A 17,524-nucleotide genomic window follows, 5' to 3' on the forward strand; every position below is an offset into this window, starting at 1 on the left:
TTGTGATAATCAGAAAAAGTGTTTCTTATAAGTAATTTTGAATAAATTAAGAGATTGACATTCTTGAATTCTGATTGGGATTTTGTTCCAAAGTTTTGCTCCAGAGATTTTTAAAGAGCCATTCATTAAAGAGCAATTTGGAATTGGGGGATAACATTAAGCGAGTGAGCGTATCTCGTAGAATATCCATGTCGGTCAACAACCATTTCAATATCATTACATAGGCGGGAAGGCGCAACACCATTTATACATTTGTACATTAAACATGCAAGGGCGTAATCTCTACGTTCATCAAAAAGTTTCCAATTATTTTGCTTAATAAGATCAATTCCACGAAAATTTATAAAATCAAAATTATTTTGAACTATTCTAGCAGCTCGTTTTTGTAGCCTTAATAGAATGTTTTTGTTTTTGTTAGACGTAGTTCCCCACACTGAGATTGCATAGTCCATACAGGGTTGTATTGTACTTCTATAAAGAATATTTAGAAGAGATTCATTTAGTGTTTCTGCCAATTTATTTAGGATGTTAATTTTTTACCCAATAGTTTTATTTAATTTTCGAATATGGTCATTCCAGGTAAGGTTTTCATCAATTTGAAGTCCTAAATAACGGATGTTTTTATCTCATCAATGGTTTCATTACCAACATGAATATTCAAACATCTGACATCTGACCATTATACCGTAAAACCTCGAATTGAAATCTTTGGATGGGCTTCTTTTTAAGATTACTTTTGCAAAGTAAAGAAAGGGGCTTATTTTGGTTGGTGAATTTGTACTAGGCCCCTATAACACAATAGAAAAAGGCCACTGTAACATCAATGTGTACCATGGAGTGTATTTAATAAATAAATAACCCAAACTACTGAATAAAGCAAGCTTGTTGCTGCGAAGCAGCCAATTTATATTCTTGACAGCAATTTGACCTCTGAAAGGTCATTGTTTGTCAAAAAACCTGCGCCTAAGACAACTGAGAAGCGGAGTTTCCTTCTTTCGTTCTGCCAGGTAAAATCAATTACTTTAGGCGACGTTTGTAGACTAACCTACTCGTACCAACGTCCGCATGTCGCGACGCTGGAGTACTATTCAGCGTTTTTACTATATTTCTAGGTTTCCTATTTCTACGTTTAATCGGCTCATGTCTCAGCCACAATATATTGAGGCCAATATTATTTACGAACCCAGTTTACTTATTTACTAGCCTATTTCAACGTGCTAATTATTACATTTAGGCGACGCTTGTTGTAGACTGGCATACTGTTTTCGGAAATAAATACCATTTTATACACATGCGCAGATCGATTCGCCAGCAGGGAGTCATCGCCAGCAGCAGCGAGTCGCCAGCAGCGAGATGTCACTGCAGCAGAACACTATTGTACACGGTACCAACACTGTTCTATATATAGACAATGGGTCGTGTCTCATATTATTTGTTATATTTTTATTATTCATTATTTTCACTTGACTCGCATAAATAGTTTTGTTTGAAGAACATTTTATGCAGTTTTACTTCGCAGCACTTCACTCGCAATTTGCAATTTCTAGTATTTAATAATTATTTTGTTTTCTGAAATTCATGCACAGTGTATGTACTGTACTATCTCAAAAAGAAGCCTACGCTTGAAAAGAAGTCTATGGGTTTCTTTTCGAGGCTAATTTTGCCTACTAAAGAGGGGCTTCATTTTGAGATGGGCTTCCTGTCGAGATAAGCCTACTGGGCTTCAATTCGAGGTTTTACAGTATAGGGCCGGCATATCATAATTTTTTAGGCATACAACAGTTTCATGTCAAAGAAAATTTGATAATCTAGACAAAGCTTTATGAAAAGTTTTCCATCTTTAAATTTACATTACATTATGTATTTACTTTTTGAACACTGATAATACCACCAAACTGTTTAGAGACGCCTCGTGATTCGAAACCGAAAGAGGACGCAGTGTAATTTGATAACCAGGACAAAGTTTTCAATCCATCAATCAATTAATCAAAACATGTATATATAGCGCCTAATATCCACAAAGTGTTCACATTGGCGCTGCCACACACTTGATTAGAATGCTCTTGAACACATTCACGTTTGTTGAGTTTCAATGGGCAAATTGCTTTTTGAAAAGTTTTCTATACTGTATTTACATATTATTACATTAAAATGTGTTGACTGGCGACCAGTACCAACCGCAATAAATTTTCAACATGTTGAAAACTCCGCGACCATGCACGACCTCTGCCTTGTCACGAGCAAGTTGCTCTTATCTGCTATCACACTATAACGACCTACACTACGAATCGTAGTCGCTCTCACACGTCACGTGTCGTAATCATTTGGCTAATGTGGCCATTATTACTTTCCACCCATAAATGACAAGAGGGCAGGTCATACCAAAGAGTATAAAACTGCAAGAGATTCGACTGCCGGGGATTATTTGGAACGCAATCCTATTTCAAAAATTACTACCCAAAAGGGGCGTGGCCTTTAAAAGAACGTAAAGTGCGTTCATGTCGAACGCGTGCTGCGCGTTTATAGAATGTATGCTGGAATTCGAAACGCAGCACGCGTTCGATACGGACGCCTTTTACGTTATTATGAAGGACACGCCCCTTCGTGGGAGTACTTTTTAACGTTCCATTGCCTGTATACAAAATAAGGGCAGTCGGACCTCTTGCAGTTTTATACTCTTTGGTCATACTTCAGACGGATAAGACCGCAGGTTGGTACGGTCGCAGTGCTAGGTCGCGATAATGTGAGAGTTGCTATGGCTTTGTTCAGACTATGAAATTTTATTTGACAAAAACAAAAAAGTTGTATACCCATATATAGTCATGATGTGATGTTATCATGACCATATTTAGGTCTGGACAGGGCTTAAGCACCATTCAAAGTTTTCAGACCTGGACGCATGCCCAGTGTGAATGCTGTCCGTACTTACTTGCCATTCACCGATTTACTGCAGATTACGTCAGCATATTGCGAGGTGAAGTTGATTTCAGTTGGACCTTCGTAGGTGCGATAAACAGCGTCCTTGTGATGTTCATGATTAGAATGTGGGAATTCGCTTTCTTCGCGACTGATAAAATTCACTCGGAATAAGCCATCACAGTATACTTTCAAAGTACTGAAGGAAATAACAATTATTTATATTAATGGCAATAATAATAATAAAAATAATAATAATAATAATTATTATTATTATTATTATTATTATTATTATTATTAATGATAATAATAATAATATTATTCTTATTATTATTATTAATGATAATAACAATAATAATAATTATAATAATAATAATAATATTAATAATAAATATCAACAATAATAATAATAGTTATACTCTGCCGACATCACATTAAAGACAAACATCCGTCGGTATATTGGTTAGTAGAAATATAAATTATATTTTAAGCTATTCCCGTCTCATACAAACCAATCAAAACTACAAAATGTGTTTAGAACACGATTTTCATTAACAAGTGATAATACGAAAGTCTTAACCAGGTACTGAAATGAAATGGAACAATGAATACAACTTCGAAACAAAGTATGGATATTAAAACTAATTAAAATAAAAGGGAAATTTTATGTTATCGTTGACACGCTCAATAAGCAATATAATGTCCGTCATTTAAACGTATGCACTTTAACCTTTCGTTCTTATTCAAATGTGTTTATTTGTTTGAATATAACCATCTCGTATTTGTGTTAGTCTCCATTCACTATCTTCATCAATGTGATTTATTTTCTGTTCCGTTTTGTCGTGTTAATGTCTGTAAAAATGTTTTTATTTCATGATCATCTAGTTTTTATAATGGCGTTTTTCAAATAATGTATGCCCCAAAGCCTGTTAATAATAATAATGATGATGATGATAATAATAATAATAATAATAACAATGATAATAATAATAATGTTAATAATAATAATATAATAATTAGTTTTTACTATTAATATTATTATTATTATTATTATTATCATTATCATTATCATTATTATTTTTCTTATTATTATTATTATTATTATTATTATTATTATCATTATTATCATTATCATAATAATTATTATTATCATTATCATTATTATTATTATTATTATTATTATTATTATTATTATTATTAGTATATTGTGAATGGTTCTCCAATGTATAGACTAAAAGTTTTGATTAAGTGACAGTTTCGGTCGCTGACAGCTACCATTATTATTATTATTAAACTTTTATTATTGAAGAATTATTCACAGTATACTAATTCAACTAAAGACTAGATGAAATTCCTCCAATTATTATTATTATTATTATTATTATTATTATTATTATTATTATTATTATTATTATTATTATTGTTATTATTATTATTATTATTATTATTATTATTATTATTATTATTATACCAACCGACCTTTTACTTCTGTCTTGGACTGTAAACGTTGGACTGTAGTTACACTGCCATGAGATGTTCCGACAAAGACCCTTCGGCTCATCTACATACGGAATATTACACTTGCTTTCCGAATCCGTCCATATTGAAGATGAAAAGAGACTGTCCTCATTAGCTATCAATCGGTTCAGAATATCATCCGTACTATTTATGTAAACGTCATCTGAAAAAAAAATACTAACCTATCTGAAAAAGTTCATAGCAAAAGTCTAAATTTACACATATATGCATATAATTTTGTTTCTTTTGTACTTACGATAATAATGCATATAAGATATTAGAGAGGTTTTGGAAGCTTACGATCGATAACGAATATGGTTACGTCATCAAACGTTTAGTCAATCCATCCCCTGCAGTAGCGTATCTATCACAAGTTGGCCTTCCATACCTTTCACATGAATCCATATTCAGGTCGTACATGCATTGTTAAGAATGCTTTAGGGCATAAATGACGAAAATGACGATGACGTATTCGTTATCGTTTTCGTAAGCTTCAGAAACCTCCATAATATTATCTTCTTTGCATGCATTTAATAGCTCAATAGGAGAGCTAGTTACGACAGCACATTGCTCGATTAACTGAAATAATAATAATAATACTAATAATAATATAAGAATATTTATTAGCATAATGTTAATTGATTGATTGATTAATTGATTACTGGCGAATCTGGGGGTCAGGGGGTCCAAGCAAAAAAAAACAAAAAATCTAGACCAACCTTTTCAGGACCTGAGCAAAAATTGTGTTTTTTAAACCTAAAAATACAAATCATCATGCAAAACTTACCATTATTATTATTATCATTATCGTTATCATTATTATTATTATTATTATTATTATTATTTAAAATGGCCCTGGTACCTAATGCAACTACCATAAACTAACACAAAATTAAATAAATTGAAAAGCAATGATTATCAACCTTTTCCCCACTAGGCCATTATTATTATATATCTTTTTATTTTATTTTATTTACTCATTGACCATTATTCTATTAAATTATATTGTGAAGATTGTTGAGACACTTTTTATTTTAATTGAAAAATAATAATTCATACGTGATTTAAAACAATATCTGATACTCGGGGCATTTTGTAAATTTAGTGGAAGGATTCGGACATTTTTCCAAGTTTTGATTTTTGTATAGCAATATAATATTGATTGATTGATTGATTGACTTACAGACTGACTGAATATATTTTAATTCTGATTCCAATTTCGATGTATAAAAGGAGCAGAAACAAAAACTATATAAAAAAAACCCCAGTAGAATAGAAGAGAACACACCACATCATTCGTTTATAATGATAGTAAACAATAGAAATAGCGAATAAATATTACTTTTGTACTAATTATAAACTATCAATATTATTTAGTCGTCATTGTTTTGCTTAGTTGTTCTTAATTGGATGTTGTATTTAAATTAACATACTTTATTTTATATTTTAATTACCATTATAAAATAAAAATCATTAATTTAATTAAAATTATTCGAAGTATGATTAAATTTATGACAATTAAATATTTTTATTATAGATAATTAATTGTATTATCCCCATTGACCACATTAAAATTAATTATATTAATTATTATTTTTTATCAACACTAAATTTATTCATTATATTTCCATCTTTCTTAATATAATATATATCTTAATATAATCTTTCTATAATAATAATAATATAAAGGAAATTACTTCTTGATAATCCATGTGATTTGTGACGTTTATGATTATGTAGTTGTTGTCTATGATCACGTGACCTGTTTGATTTTCTTTTCGAATGAATGTCCACCGAGTATTGAAACTCCAGTTTGTTCTCTAGCACAAACTTCCCAATGGAATGCGTATAATACTTCCTTTCAAATAGAATATATGACAGACCAAGAAATATCTGTATGCCAACACATATAACCAAGCACGATAAAAGACGTCGCCGATACATCTGTTGATAAAAAAAGAAAAAAAAAGAAAAGGCAGTGGCAACAGTTACATCAGTCAAACGAATCCCTAGTTTTATTTTCCTAATACATCAGGGCCGTAGCCACGAGAATTGAAGTGGTCAGGTTGCGAGCGAAGCGAGTACCGAGGCTGGGTACCTGGGGGCCGCCAAGGGCCCCCGGTCGCGGTTCACGGCCGGAACCCCCGGATAAAATTTGCCATTTTATCATTGTATACACCAATTTTAACGATGTTCTTTAGTAGTAATCTAATACATAGTTAAAAAATATATATGTTTTTATACAATATGTTTTAAACTAACATCAGGGCTATGATGAAACAAAACAAACACTTTGAAGTCAAAACAGGCAGGTTTATTCTAGAGAAAGATTGTTACTCACAGCATTATTGTTAATTTGGTATGCCTTTTGACATTGACAAAAATCTAAGATTAGACCTATGAACGAACAATAATAATGCTATGGTCCTACTTAAATCAATACATGCAGGCGTGGATCCAGACCTTCGCATTTTTCGCCATGGCGAGGTCAGGGTGAGAGATAAAATGATTAAAAATATATTTAAGTGGTTTGGCAAAGTCCAACTCTTTCTGTCAAAAGTACCACCTACCTCAACCAAAGACAAAAATATAGACAAAAATTCAATACATTTTTGCATTGTTTGACTATTAATTAAATTGACTGTAATTAAATCGGCTGCGCAATGTACTGTTGTGGGTACAGTTGTTGACAGAATTGCTATTCTGCTTCCTTTAAGAATAAGTTATATTATGACCAAGTTGTTATAATATGAATTTTAAACTGTAATATTATTAACTAAGACCATTTAACACATAACATAAAACATGTACATTATTACGTTTAAATTTTTCTCGCTGGTGTGTGTCAAAAACGTAATGTCTTGGAATTTGGATCTAACATGTGTAGGCCGTATAATGACATTGATTGAAGATCGGAATTCCCTGTATATTATGATAAGCATTTACAAAGCGGACTTCTTTATGTTGTGTTCATATTAGACTGTAATATTATTATTAAAAAGTCCATTCAACAAACAACATAAAACATGTTATTATTAGGTTAAAGTTCTCACGTTCGTGATTGCATAAAACATAATTTCCTAAAATTTAAATTATCTACCTGCACTTTATCCCAAAACTTGAATCGATTTCTATGGAACGCCGTTCGAGCAACAATTTGATGATACTGTAATTAGTGAACCGAAGATTATGAAAAGATTAAATTGTCGATGGTGAATTGTGAACCGTCGATTATGAAAAGATTAAATGGTCGATGATTAAATGTGAACCGTCGATAATGAAAAAAGGGAATCTTCAATTATATAAAGTGAATCGTCGATTATGAAAAGTGAACCGTCAATGATGAAAAAAGTGAATAGTCGATGATAAAAAGTGAATTGTCGATGATTAAAAAAGTGAATCGTCGATGATGAAACAAGTGTATCGTAGATGATGAACAAAGTGAATCGTCGATGATATAAACCAGTGAATCGTCGATGATAAAACAAATGAATCGTCGGCGATGAAACAAGTGAATCGTCGTTGATGAAACAAGTAAATCGTCGATTATGAAACAAGTTTGAATCGTCGATTATGAAACAGCGAATCGTCGATGATTAAACAGGTGAATCGTCGACGATGAATCGCTGATTTTAATTAAAGGGTTGCATTTTTTTCGCGCAAGCAACAAGGTCTGACCATGACCTGCTGACGACAGGTCTAGACCTTGGGCCACGAACTAGCCTAGGCCCAGTGATACCAGAATGTGTATGTTTGTTCATTTTTTTTATGTATATTTGCTTATTTTATTTGTTAATTTGTTTGCTTTTCTCTTTATTCATATTGTTTATTTGTGCATTTTTATTTGTTTATATATATTTGTATATTTGTTTTAATTTATTCATTTGTTTATCTGTTTACATATTATTTATGTATTTATTATTATTGACATCTAATAACATTCATTATTATATCGTACAATACTCAATCTCCTTTTCATTCACACTGCGGTCGTCTAACGTTATAGTCATTTTAATCTACGTCAGTGTGACTAGTGATGTAAATCAAATTAGGCCAAGGGCTGATGGGATTGTGCTAAATTCCCCCTCCCGCCGCCTAATGAAAGCAATACTGATGTTATATAGCCGTCGGAAGAATTTTGCAAGTGGTCCGGCCATTAGTCAGAGCAGGGGGTGGGGCAAACAATTTTGGTTGTAAAAAGACCTGCTACCCCTATCCACGGATACAGGATTTTAAAATTAAAATTAGTGGGGTCTGAGAGCATCTACTCCAGACCCATGATGGTTGTTGAACAACCTTTTTTTAGCAACTCTGAATGCCCAGAAATGGATGCTGACAACTTGTAGGGTCACTAGCCCCTTCCCTCAAGGGGCAGCCATAAGAAATAAAGTTAGCATGGAGATAGAGTCTATGTTGGAAATATGGTACTTCTGGATGCCTGGAAATAGAAGTCTGGCAAACCTGTCACCACCCATTCCGATCTGGACACAGGTGGTAGCACTGACCAAATTAAATTTCGTAGGACAATTGTACATCTTAGGAAAGATAAATCTTATTATTAGGTCTCTGCGAATGATATAATGTTCACAATTTAAGTAAGTTGCTTATTTCTCTATGAATAATTAAGTGCAAGAAACACGAATAATAATAATAATAATGCAAGGAATTTAATGCAAGGAATAACAATGACTATACGATAATGATATTTACACGACGTGAAGGATATTGTGAAATATGCAAGAGTCAAGTACAAGTGCAAGAAACACGAATGATGTACATATAATGCAAGGAATAACAATATGCAATTAAATAAAACATGTTCTATGAATATACAGGATACAATATGCTATAAATTAACTTTGGAAATATAGTAGGTCTATGCCTGCACAAATAATGTAGAGTTTCGAGAAACATACTGCTGAAACAAGTTTAATTACACTTACAATACAGAATTCAACCTGAAGCATAATCAATTATTTATCACGCTCTAGATGAATTGTACTATCAATTGAATTGGTAAAAAAGGTTTTAATTATTAAAATCCTGTGTTTCTCTCTGGTAGACACTATTTAGTCAATAAATTTATGTCAGACAGACATTTTGTAAATTTCTCTATAAATATTTCAAATGATATAATTGACTACATTATATCAAAACACGTTTTTTTTTCTTACAGAAAATTCGGAATTACTTCAAAATGTATACGTTTCTTGTAAATAAATTGGGAAACACAAATATATGTTTTGGTTTAAATTTGAAATTTGCATCAATAATAAAACGTTGAAAAACGACATAAAAAATATTTAAAAATCTATTTTTAGAATAGTAGGAGAGAAAGTTTAGATTCATATGGATTCATGCTTTCATTTTTACATCACCATCTTCAGTATAGCCTTAGCTTTATGATGGTACCAAATTTAGCTGCTACTTTTTGCAAGTTCGCGAGCTAGACGCACTTTTATCAGTCTTGTTTTCGTAAATTTGAGACAATTTAATTAGAGTAAACCGCAATCAGTAGGGATGTACTCGCGTCTTCTCAACCAGTTCATGCAAAGCGTGGGAAAAAGACTCAAAAAGCTTCGTACCACAGTACGAATCACTGCAAATACTTTCATTCTTTAAAGTTTGTTCAACTATTTTGTACACGATTTTGAATGACTTCATGAAGACGTTTTAGATTAACTTCACTATAAAGAACCAAAATGTTCTCAGAGGTCTAACCTGGCTCTGTGACCATTCTATTATTTTATAACTATACTGTTTGTTTATTCTGAAATCACTTACATAGCATACGAGTACTAATAAACGTATTATTATCCGATAGCTTTTGGTGTTTTAGTTTCTCGTAGAATGACCTTCATAAAATTACTAAATGTTAGGGTTTAGAGTTGAAATATTGAACCCAAACTTAAAAAATAGTAAGACTAAAGGTAATACTTTATATTTAAGACATAATCACATTTTGGTCATATTAAATGTTATACTGTCTATTTGGCCCTTTTTCTCGAAACCTGGTGATGCGAGTTTACAGCCGTTTTGTGGTCTTGGGTCACAAATTTGAAAGCTGCACCATTAGATGCTGGATAGTGTATGAAAATGATATGATAAATAATGTATGCTGAATACATTTCTAGTAAGAAATAGTTCAAACTCTTCTGATAGGAACTATTATCTGAAACAAGCTCAATCGGTATGCCGAACATAGCAAACCAGTTTCTTAAAAGCATTTATAGTTTTACTACTACTAATGTTATTCATCATTTCCACACTTATTTGGAATAACTAAATGCACTACACACTAAAGACAGTGATAACATTTCTGAAAGAAAAGTTCAAAAGAAAAGGTCCACATAGAAACGTTGTATCATTTGCTCTCCATGGTCGCCTTAACCATTGGAGAAAACTGAAATTTTTTTTCACAAAAGTACATTTTTGGTACAAAATCTATGATTTTCTTGTAATGGCCCAAACGGATTATGATGTAAAAAATATTAATCTACCAATTCGTGAAGAAAAGATGAAAAAAATCCCTACAGTTTTGTCGGAATACGCCGATTTATAACAGCTTCTCACGCCAATAGATAGGGAATTTCAAGAAATTTGAGGTTTTCGGCTGTTCCGAGCTCGTTTCTTACTCCCTCACTCACAGACTATTGCTTTGTTCGAATTGGCCCATTGGCTTGAAGCTGATATAAAACTTAGTATGATTGGTTGGTTAGTTTTAACGGAAAATAAGAAAATATAAAATCCATTTGTTAGTACTTTTAACCCCATAATGAAAATAGACAAAAAAAATGATTTTAATTGGTCGATCCAAACTACTTGTACAGCGGGGTTGATTTGACCTCAGTTCGCTGCTTTCGTGATAGCTGGACTAGCAAATGATAAAAAGTGGCAAAAACGTTTCCATATGTGGTCATGGAAATTTATTATAGTATAAAACAAAACAATGGAATATCTAGTGATCGCCCATCTTCCAGCTTGTAATTGAATGCATTTCCTTCTTATTAGGTTTGGGGCACCAGAATATTTAAAATCATTCGAAGTTAGTTCGGACATAAGTTGTCTCTGCTAGGAATTTAGGGGAGGACTTCCATGCAGCCACCAACCTCAAAAGTTTTGAGAACATACTCCTGTCCAATCTCCATGGATGGTGGTTTCCTCTGACTGCTTCCATGGCTTCTTGATAACAAAATAGTTTGTGAATGGTTGGTTGATATGGGTAGAATGGTTGAGTTTCGAAAAAGACTTTTTCACCAGTACTTGAGAAAAAAAATCACCAATTGTGGAACAAGTTGTTTCTCTGCTCTCCCCACTGCACGTGTCAGTAACCAGATGTGATACTTTTGGTTGCACTTTACAGTTTAGCGCAGGAAAAATGAATGCAGCTCTTTCAGACAATTTTGGCCCAACACGACCATATACACTGATGTCAAGATCTTGGTTATATCCACTTTCATGAGCGCATATTGCTTCATGCGTAGACAATTAGCGTCTGGAGCATTTTCTCCTGGTTGCTGGCTCCAAACTTGGGTTTCACCTTCTGTACTATGATTCCAGCACTGTTAAACACATTTGAACCCTTAATGTTTGTCATAATTGGGCTCACATTATCATCAGCTCTTGACGATGTATCCACTTCTTTCACTCCTCAGCTCAACAGCATATTTCATTTCGAGTGAGACAATCTGAACAAAATTATGACAAATATTCATGGTTCAAATTGTGTTGAACACCCCATGGGACAATTTTTTTTTATGGGAACATCAAAATTCTTTCATAAGATACTTTGAGGATTACAAAAATGTTACTTAAAAATATATCCTGGGGTGCATGGGAACCCACCGTTCCTACTAGACTATTACAAATGAACACATTTTGTTGCAAAAATATTGTCTCATGATATGTTTGTACATTGAAGCTGCAGAAATGCAACTATTATCTAAATACAGCGAAATATCATAAAGAGAGAAGTAACACGATGCGAACACAAGCCAAGTCAACTAAATTATGACGTCATACTAAAGGAAGATTACTTTAACTCATAAAATGATTCCTAGTTTGCGACAAAACAACTTAACCGATCATGTATTAAGTTTTATATCGGCTTATCAGCAGTTTATTAAATCTGTTTGCTCCAAATCGAATTTATGTCCCGCATTTCAAAGTAATTTTGGATAAAAACACATATTTTGCAGAAACACAAGCGTGACCATATTGTCACGCATTTAGCACAAGTCTATACATGATAAAGAATTAGCACGAATTCATGGGAGAAACTATTCAAAATAAAAAGAAATTGATTTAATTAAAAGTGAAAAAAAAATATGGTCATGCAGTAATTCTCAATTCTGTTGTTTTCAACAACACTACTAGTAGTGCAATACTACTGTAAACAAAAATTATCTCCTCTATATAAGGACTACCTTAAAAATATAATTAGTGGTTTTAGTGAAGATGACATGCTCCTTATTGAATACCGATTGTGTTAGTAGGACATTTAAACTTAAATGTATCATGGTTTTGGCAGACCCAACTAAACTTTTAAAAAATCCCTTCAAATAAAGAACACTTTACAAAATAGTGACTTTTAATACAGTTTTTTTAAATAGTGATGATGATATGAATATACACATCAAAATAATACACAACTTAAGATGATGATTTCTGTATACAGTACTCTATTGAATAGGCAAAGTTTTATTAGCAAGATGTTATTAGTTATATTGTAATGGAGATTTATATATCAGAACGAGCACAGGACTTGATGTGTGTAGAGCCACAAGCTGTTTATCAAGAATCAATGACAGCATACAGTAACTGTAAATCCATTCTAAAGCACTTGGAATAAGATCTTACATTTAATATATCATTTCTTAATTTCCCTCTAAATAGTGATAATAATACCACTTTTAGTGCCGGTCTTTAATTAGAGGAATTCTAATTAGAGACCAAATCTGCTAAAGACCACCAAAACCCCGGTCCAGCAAGTGGTCTTTAATTGGAGGGAGACTTGTAATAATAATAATAATAATAATAATAATAATAATAATAACAAATGATAATGCCAATGATAATGATGATAATATTGATAATAATAATAATAATAATTAAATAATAATACATTTATATAGAGCATAATACCTGAGCCTAACTAAAAAAAAACTTAACAAAAAAGAAATAACCTATAAAAAATACACAATTGCACAAATAATAATAATAATAATTATTATTATTATTATTTTTAATATTATTATTATTACTATTACTATAATTATTATTATTATTATTACTATTATTATTATTATTATTTTTAACCATTATTTCGATGTGTTTGCGTCAGGAAAAATCAAAGGAGTGGCACTATTTTAGGTTCTTAAATAACTGCAAAAAAATTAATATTAAATAAATAATAATAATAATAATAATAATAATAATAATAATAATAATAATAATAATAATAATAATAATAATAATAATAATAATAACCAGACTTGCTATGTATGTTTGAACAACAGAACATAGGGCTTTTTCCCATTGATTTAATGACAGATGAAGTTGATATTGCAACAAAAAGAAATAAAGTGAAAAAACACGGAAACCAATATGATTTTAATGAGGTGGGAAAAAAACAAAAACCAAGTTCACTGCGAAGTGAGACTTGAACTATGGCTCCAATGGTTATAGCGAGGACATTGTGATTCATAACAATAGCCGCCATATGAGCCGACCTTGAAAAAGAAAGTGCATTTTCAGTTCATAGCGATTCAATGACTGAAAGCAAAATTGTTCATGCATATCACGGTAGTTTTGAGTTTAACCTAGCTGTAACTGGTTCAAGCGCTTTAGAAAACCAAATTGGGTTTAAATAATTTAATCAACTGTCAACAAAAATCTTTAAATGGTCCTCACATTCACACTTTACTGCGGATCGTCACCAAAATTGGATAATTTCTTCATTTCACCATGAAAAACTGTTCTGCAAAATGTCATTTTTGCCTATCTATAACTGGGACGTAAGCAATATAAACGCCCTTCAAAACTACACCCTAACCTGCATCCTCCGCTACACATAATTATATCTTCCTTGTAACTTGGGTAAATCTTTCCCGAAAGTTTCATCGGATCCGTTGATCCTGTTTTTGAAATATCTTGTCTGGGACATTTTCCTTTAAAAGGTCCTCATATTCACACCCTACGCCGGATCATCACAAAAATTCGGTCATATCTTTACTTTAACTTTATAAACTACTAGGTCTATAGAAAGTTTCATTTATTTCGTTTCATTCATTTTAATGGGTTTCACCCATTAACAACTTTTTATAGATATTTACGTCTGGGATCTCAAAAATTTAAACGACCCTCCCATTTACACCCTTGACTGATTCGTCGCCAACACATAATACTGTCTTCCTTGTAACCATGGTTAAACTTTTTCCGAATGTTCCATTCAGATCAGTTGATCCGTTTTCGAAATCTGGGGTCTGGGACGTTTTCCTTTCAATGGTCCTCTGATCTACACCCTACTTCGGATCGTCACAAAAAAATTCTTTACTCGACCGTGACAAACTGTTATACAAGGTTTAAATTACACCCATTGATTTTTAAAAAAGAAATATTTAGGTCTGGGTCCTCAAAAATTGAAAAGAGCCTCAAATTTACACCCTTCACTTGATCGTCACTAACACATAAACATTTCTTCCTTGTAAATTGATTGAACTTGCCCGTAAGTTTCATTCACATCAACTGACCGGTTTTTGAAATATCTGGTGTAGACTGTTTGACCGTACTCTCATAATATACAAATTGACGGTGATTGACTCTTAAACATGGGATTTATTTTCTTCTTGTGTCATTTCATATAGATTCAAATCTAGTACAGTACAGTGATGGATCCAGGAATTATAAATAAAGGAGGCACAGAGAGGGATAGAGGGGCTTTCACAGATGGAGGATGAAGATGAAGATGATTAAGATAAGAAAATGTATGATTATGGCAACTCTAGATGGCCAGAATGCCACTGTGAGACATAAATTTGAATACAATTTTCTTTTTTTCTTTTTTTCTCAACATTTTTTTATTTTGAAAAATTTAGGAGAGGGGGGTGGGCAGTCCACCTCCCCTGATTCCGCCACTTAAATCTATACTGTAACCCTCACACTGCTTTCTAAGTCATTTACTTTATTTATTCTGCTATATCTGTCATCCCGGAAATGATAGGAAGTCGAAATAGAGGGCTTCCTGGGAGGGTCTTGCGCAAATAGAATGTCCACCCGCCTCAGCTCCACAACTCTTGTGGGGACTGAAAAAATTATGATTATGGCACCTTTAGATGGCCGGAAATGGCACTCTCACATTAAAAGTTGGGTTCCCCCTTGGATATGCCACTGTTCAATATAACACTTAGCCTATCATTTTGTTTCACAAATGATATATTGTTCAAGATTTAAATAAGTTGCTTAATTCTCTATGAATAATTAAGTGCGAGAAACACGAATATTATATAATGCAAGGAATAACAATGACTATACGATAATGATATTTACACGACGTGAAGGGTATTGTGAAATATGTAATAAAGAAACACGAATGATATAATGCAATGAATAACAATACGCAATTAAATAAAACGTGTTCTATGAATACACAGGATACAATTATGCTATGAATTAACTTTGGAAATAGAGTAGGCATATGCCTACACAAATAACGTTCGAGAAACATACTGCTGTTTAATTACACTTACAATACTAAATTCAACCTGAAGCATAATCAATTATTTATTACGCTGTATATGAATTGTACTATCACTTGAATTGTTAAAAAATGTTTTAATTAAATCCTGTGTTTCTCTCTGGTAGACACTCTATTTAGTCAATAAATTTATGTCAGACAGACCATGTAGGTATCTTCAGGTACAGATCTAACAGGAGATGATGATGATAATAATAATAATAATAATAATAATAATAATAATAATAATAATAATAATAATAATAATAATAATAATAAGGGGATGATGATCCCAACCCCCCCCCCTCGAAAGGGCCCAGAAGGGAACTTCCCCTGGGCAGGGAACTCTGATAATAATTTAGAGATTTAAAAGGCTTTAAACGAGTCTCACACCACGTAATTTTTTTTCCCTCCCCGGCAGGGGAGCTCCCCTTGACAGGGAAGAGGAGTGGGATGTAGCCACTCAGACACCAATGGCATCACCACTGATCTGGTCATCAGTGTTTTACTCAACATAACAATATAAATGAACTTTTTTCTTGATCATCATGGGTATCATTATAGGCTCACTGTGTGTTTACCATGATGATAAACTGATTGATTTTTTTTTCTGCGTACTCTCATAATATACGAATTGACTGGGATTGACTATTAAACATGGATTTATTTTCTTCTTGTGTCATTTCATATAGATTCAAATCCAGTACAGTACAGTGGTGGATCCAGGAATTTTAAATAAAGGGGGCCAGAGAGGGGCTTTCACAGATAGAGGATGTAGACCATCTCAGTCCCACCAGGTTGGGTCTGAGATAAGAAAATGTATGATTATGGCAACTCTAGATTGCCAGAAATGCCACCTTGAGACTTAAATTTAAATACAATTTTCTTTTTTTCACCATTTTTTTTATTTTGCAAAATTTAGGAGAGGAAGGCCTGGGGCGGGAGGGCAACTTCCCACCCCCTTCCCACCCTTTCCCAAGAAAATGTGTCGTATTTAATAAAATATATTCTGATTGAAAAATGACTTGTTAGGCCTATTTAGTAAAATTTTCAAATATCCGTGGCTGCGCCTGCTTATTCCTCCACCCCACTTCCAAATTGTTTCCTACGGGCCTGCCCCAGAGTTCACAGACTTGTGGTTCCTGACCAACCGTACCGGTGGCTACGGCCCTGTACATACATAACATCCATTAGAATCTGGCTAAAAACATATTTATTTTAATTGTTCATGATGAAGTAAGTACCCAACAGACAAATTTACGTTCAATAACACGAATTGCAGTTTGGTGTTCAAAACGTGTTGTTTTTGTAGACCAAAATTCGATTTTTAGTTGATCAATAAGCCTTCTAAATCAC

General features: G+C 32.7%; 1 protein-coding gene across 1 annotated transcript in view; it reads right to left on the reverse strand.

Annotated features, from left to right (window-relative positions):
- LOC117114457 overlaps positions 1-17,524 on the reverse strand; it is a 28,531-nt gene that overhangs the window by 10,521 nt on the left and 486 nt on the right. Inside the window, exons 2-4 of the mRNA XM_033258127.1 lie at positions 6,132-6,379; positions 4,396-4,597; positions 2,930-3,115 (exon numbers count right to left, since the gene is read on the reverse strand). Of these exons, the coding sequence (XP_033114018.1) occupies positions 2,930-3,115; positions 4,396-4,597; positions 6,132-6,379 (636 nt within the window). The remainder of the gene's footprint in view (positions 1-2,929; positions 3,116-4,395; positions 4,598-6,131; positions 6,380-17,524) is intronic.

Source organism: Anneissia japonica, unplaced genomic scaffold (assembly GCF_011630105.1).
Source record: "Anneissia japonica isolate Jap-2015-1 unplaced genomic scaffold, ASM1163010v1 scaffold1374_len1023071_cov147, whole genome shotgun sequence".
NCBI classification, from domain to species: domain Eukaryota; kingdom Metazoa; phylum Echinodermata; class Crinoidea; order Comatulida; family Comatulidae; genus Anneissia; species Anneissia japonica.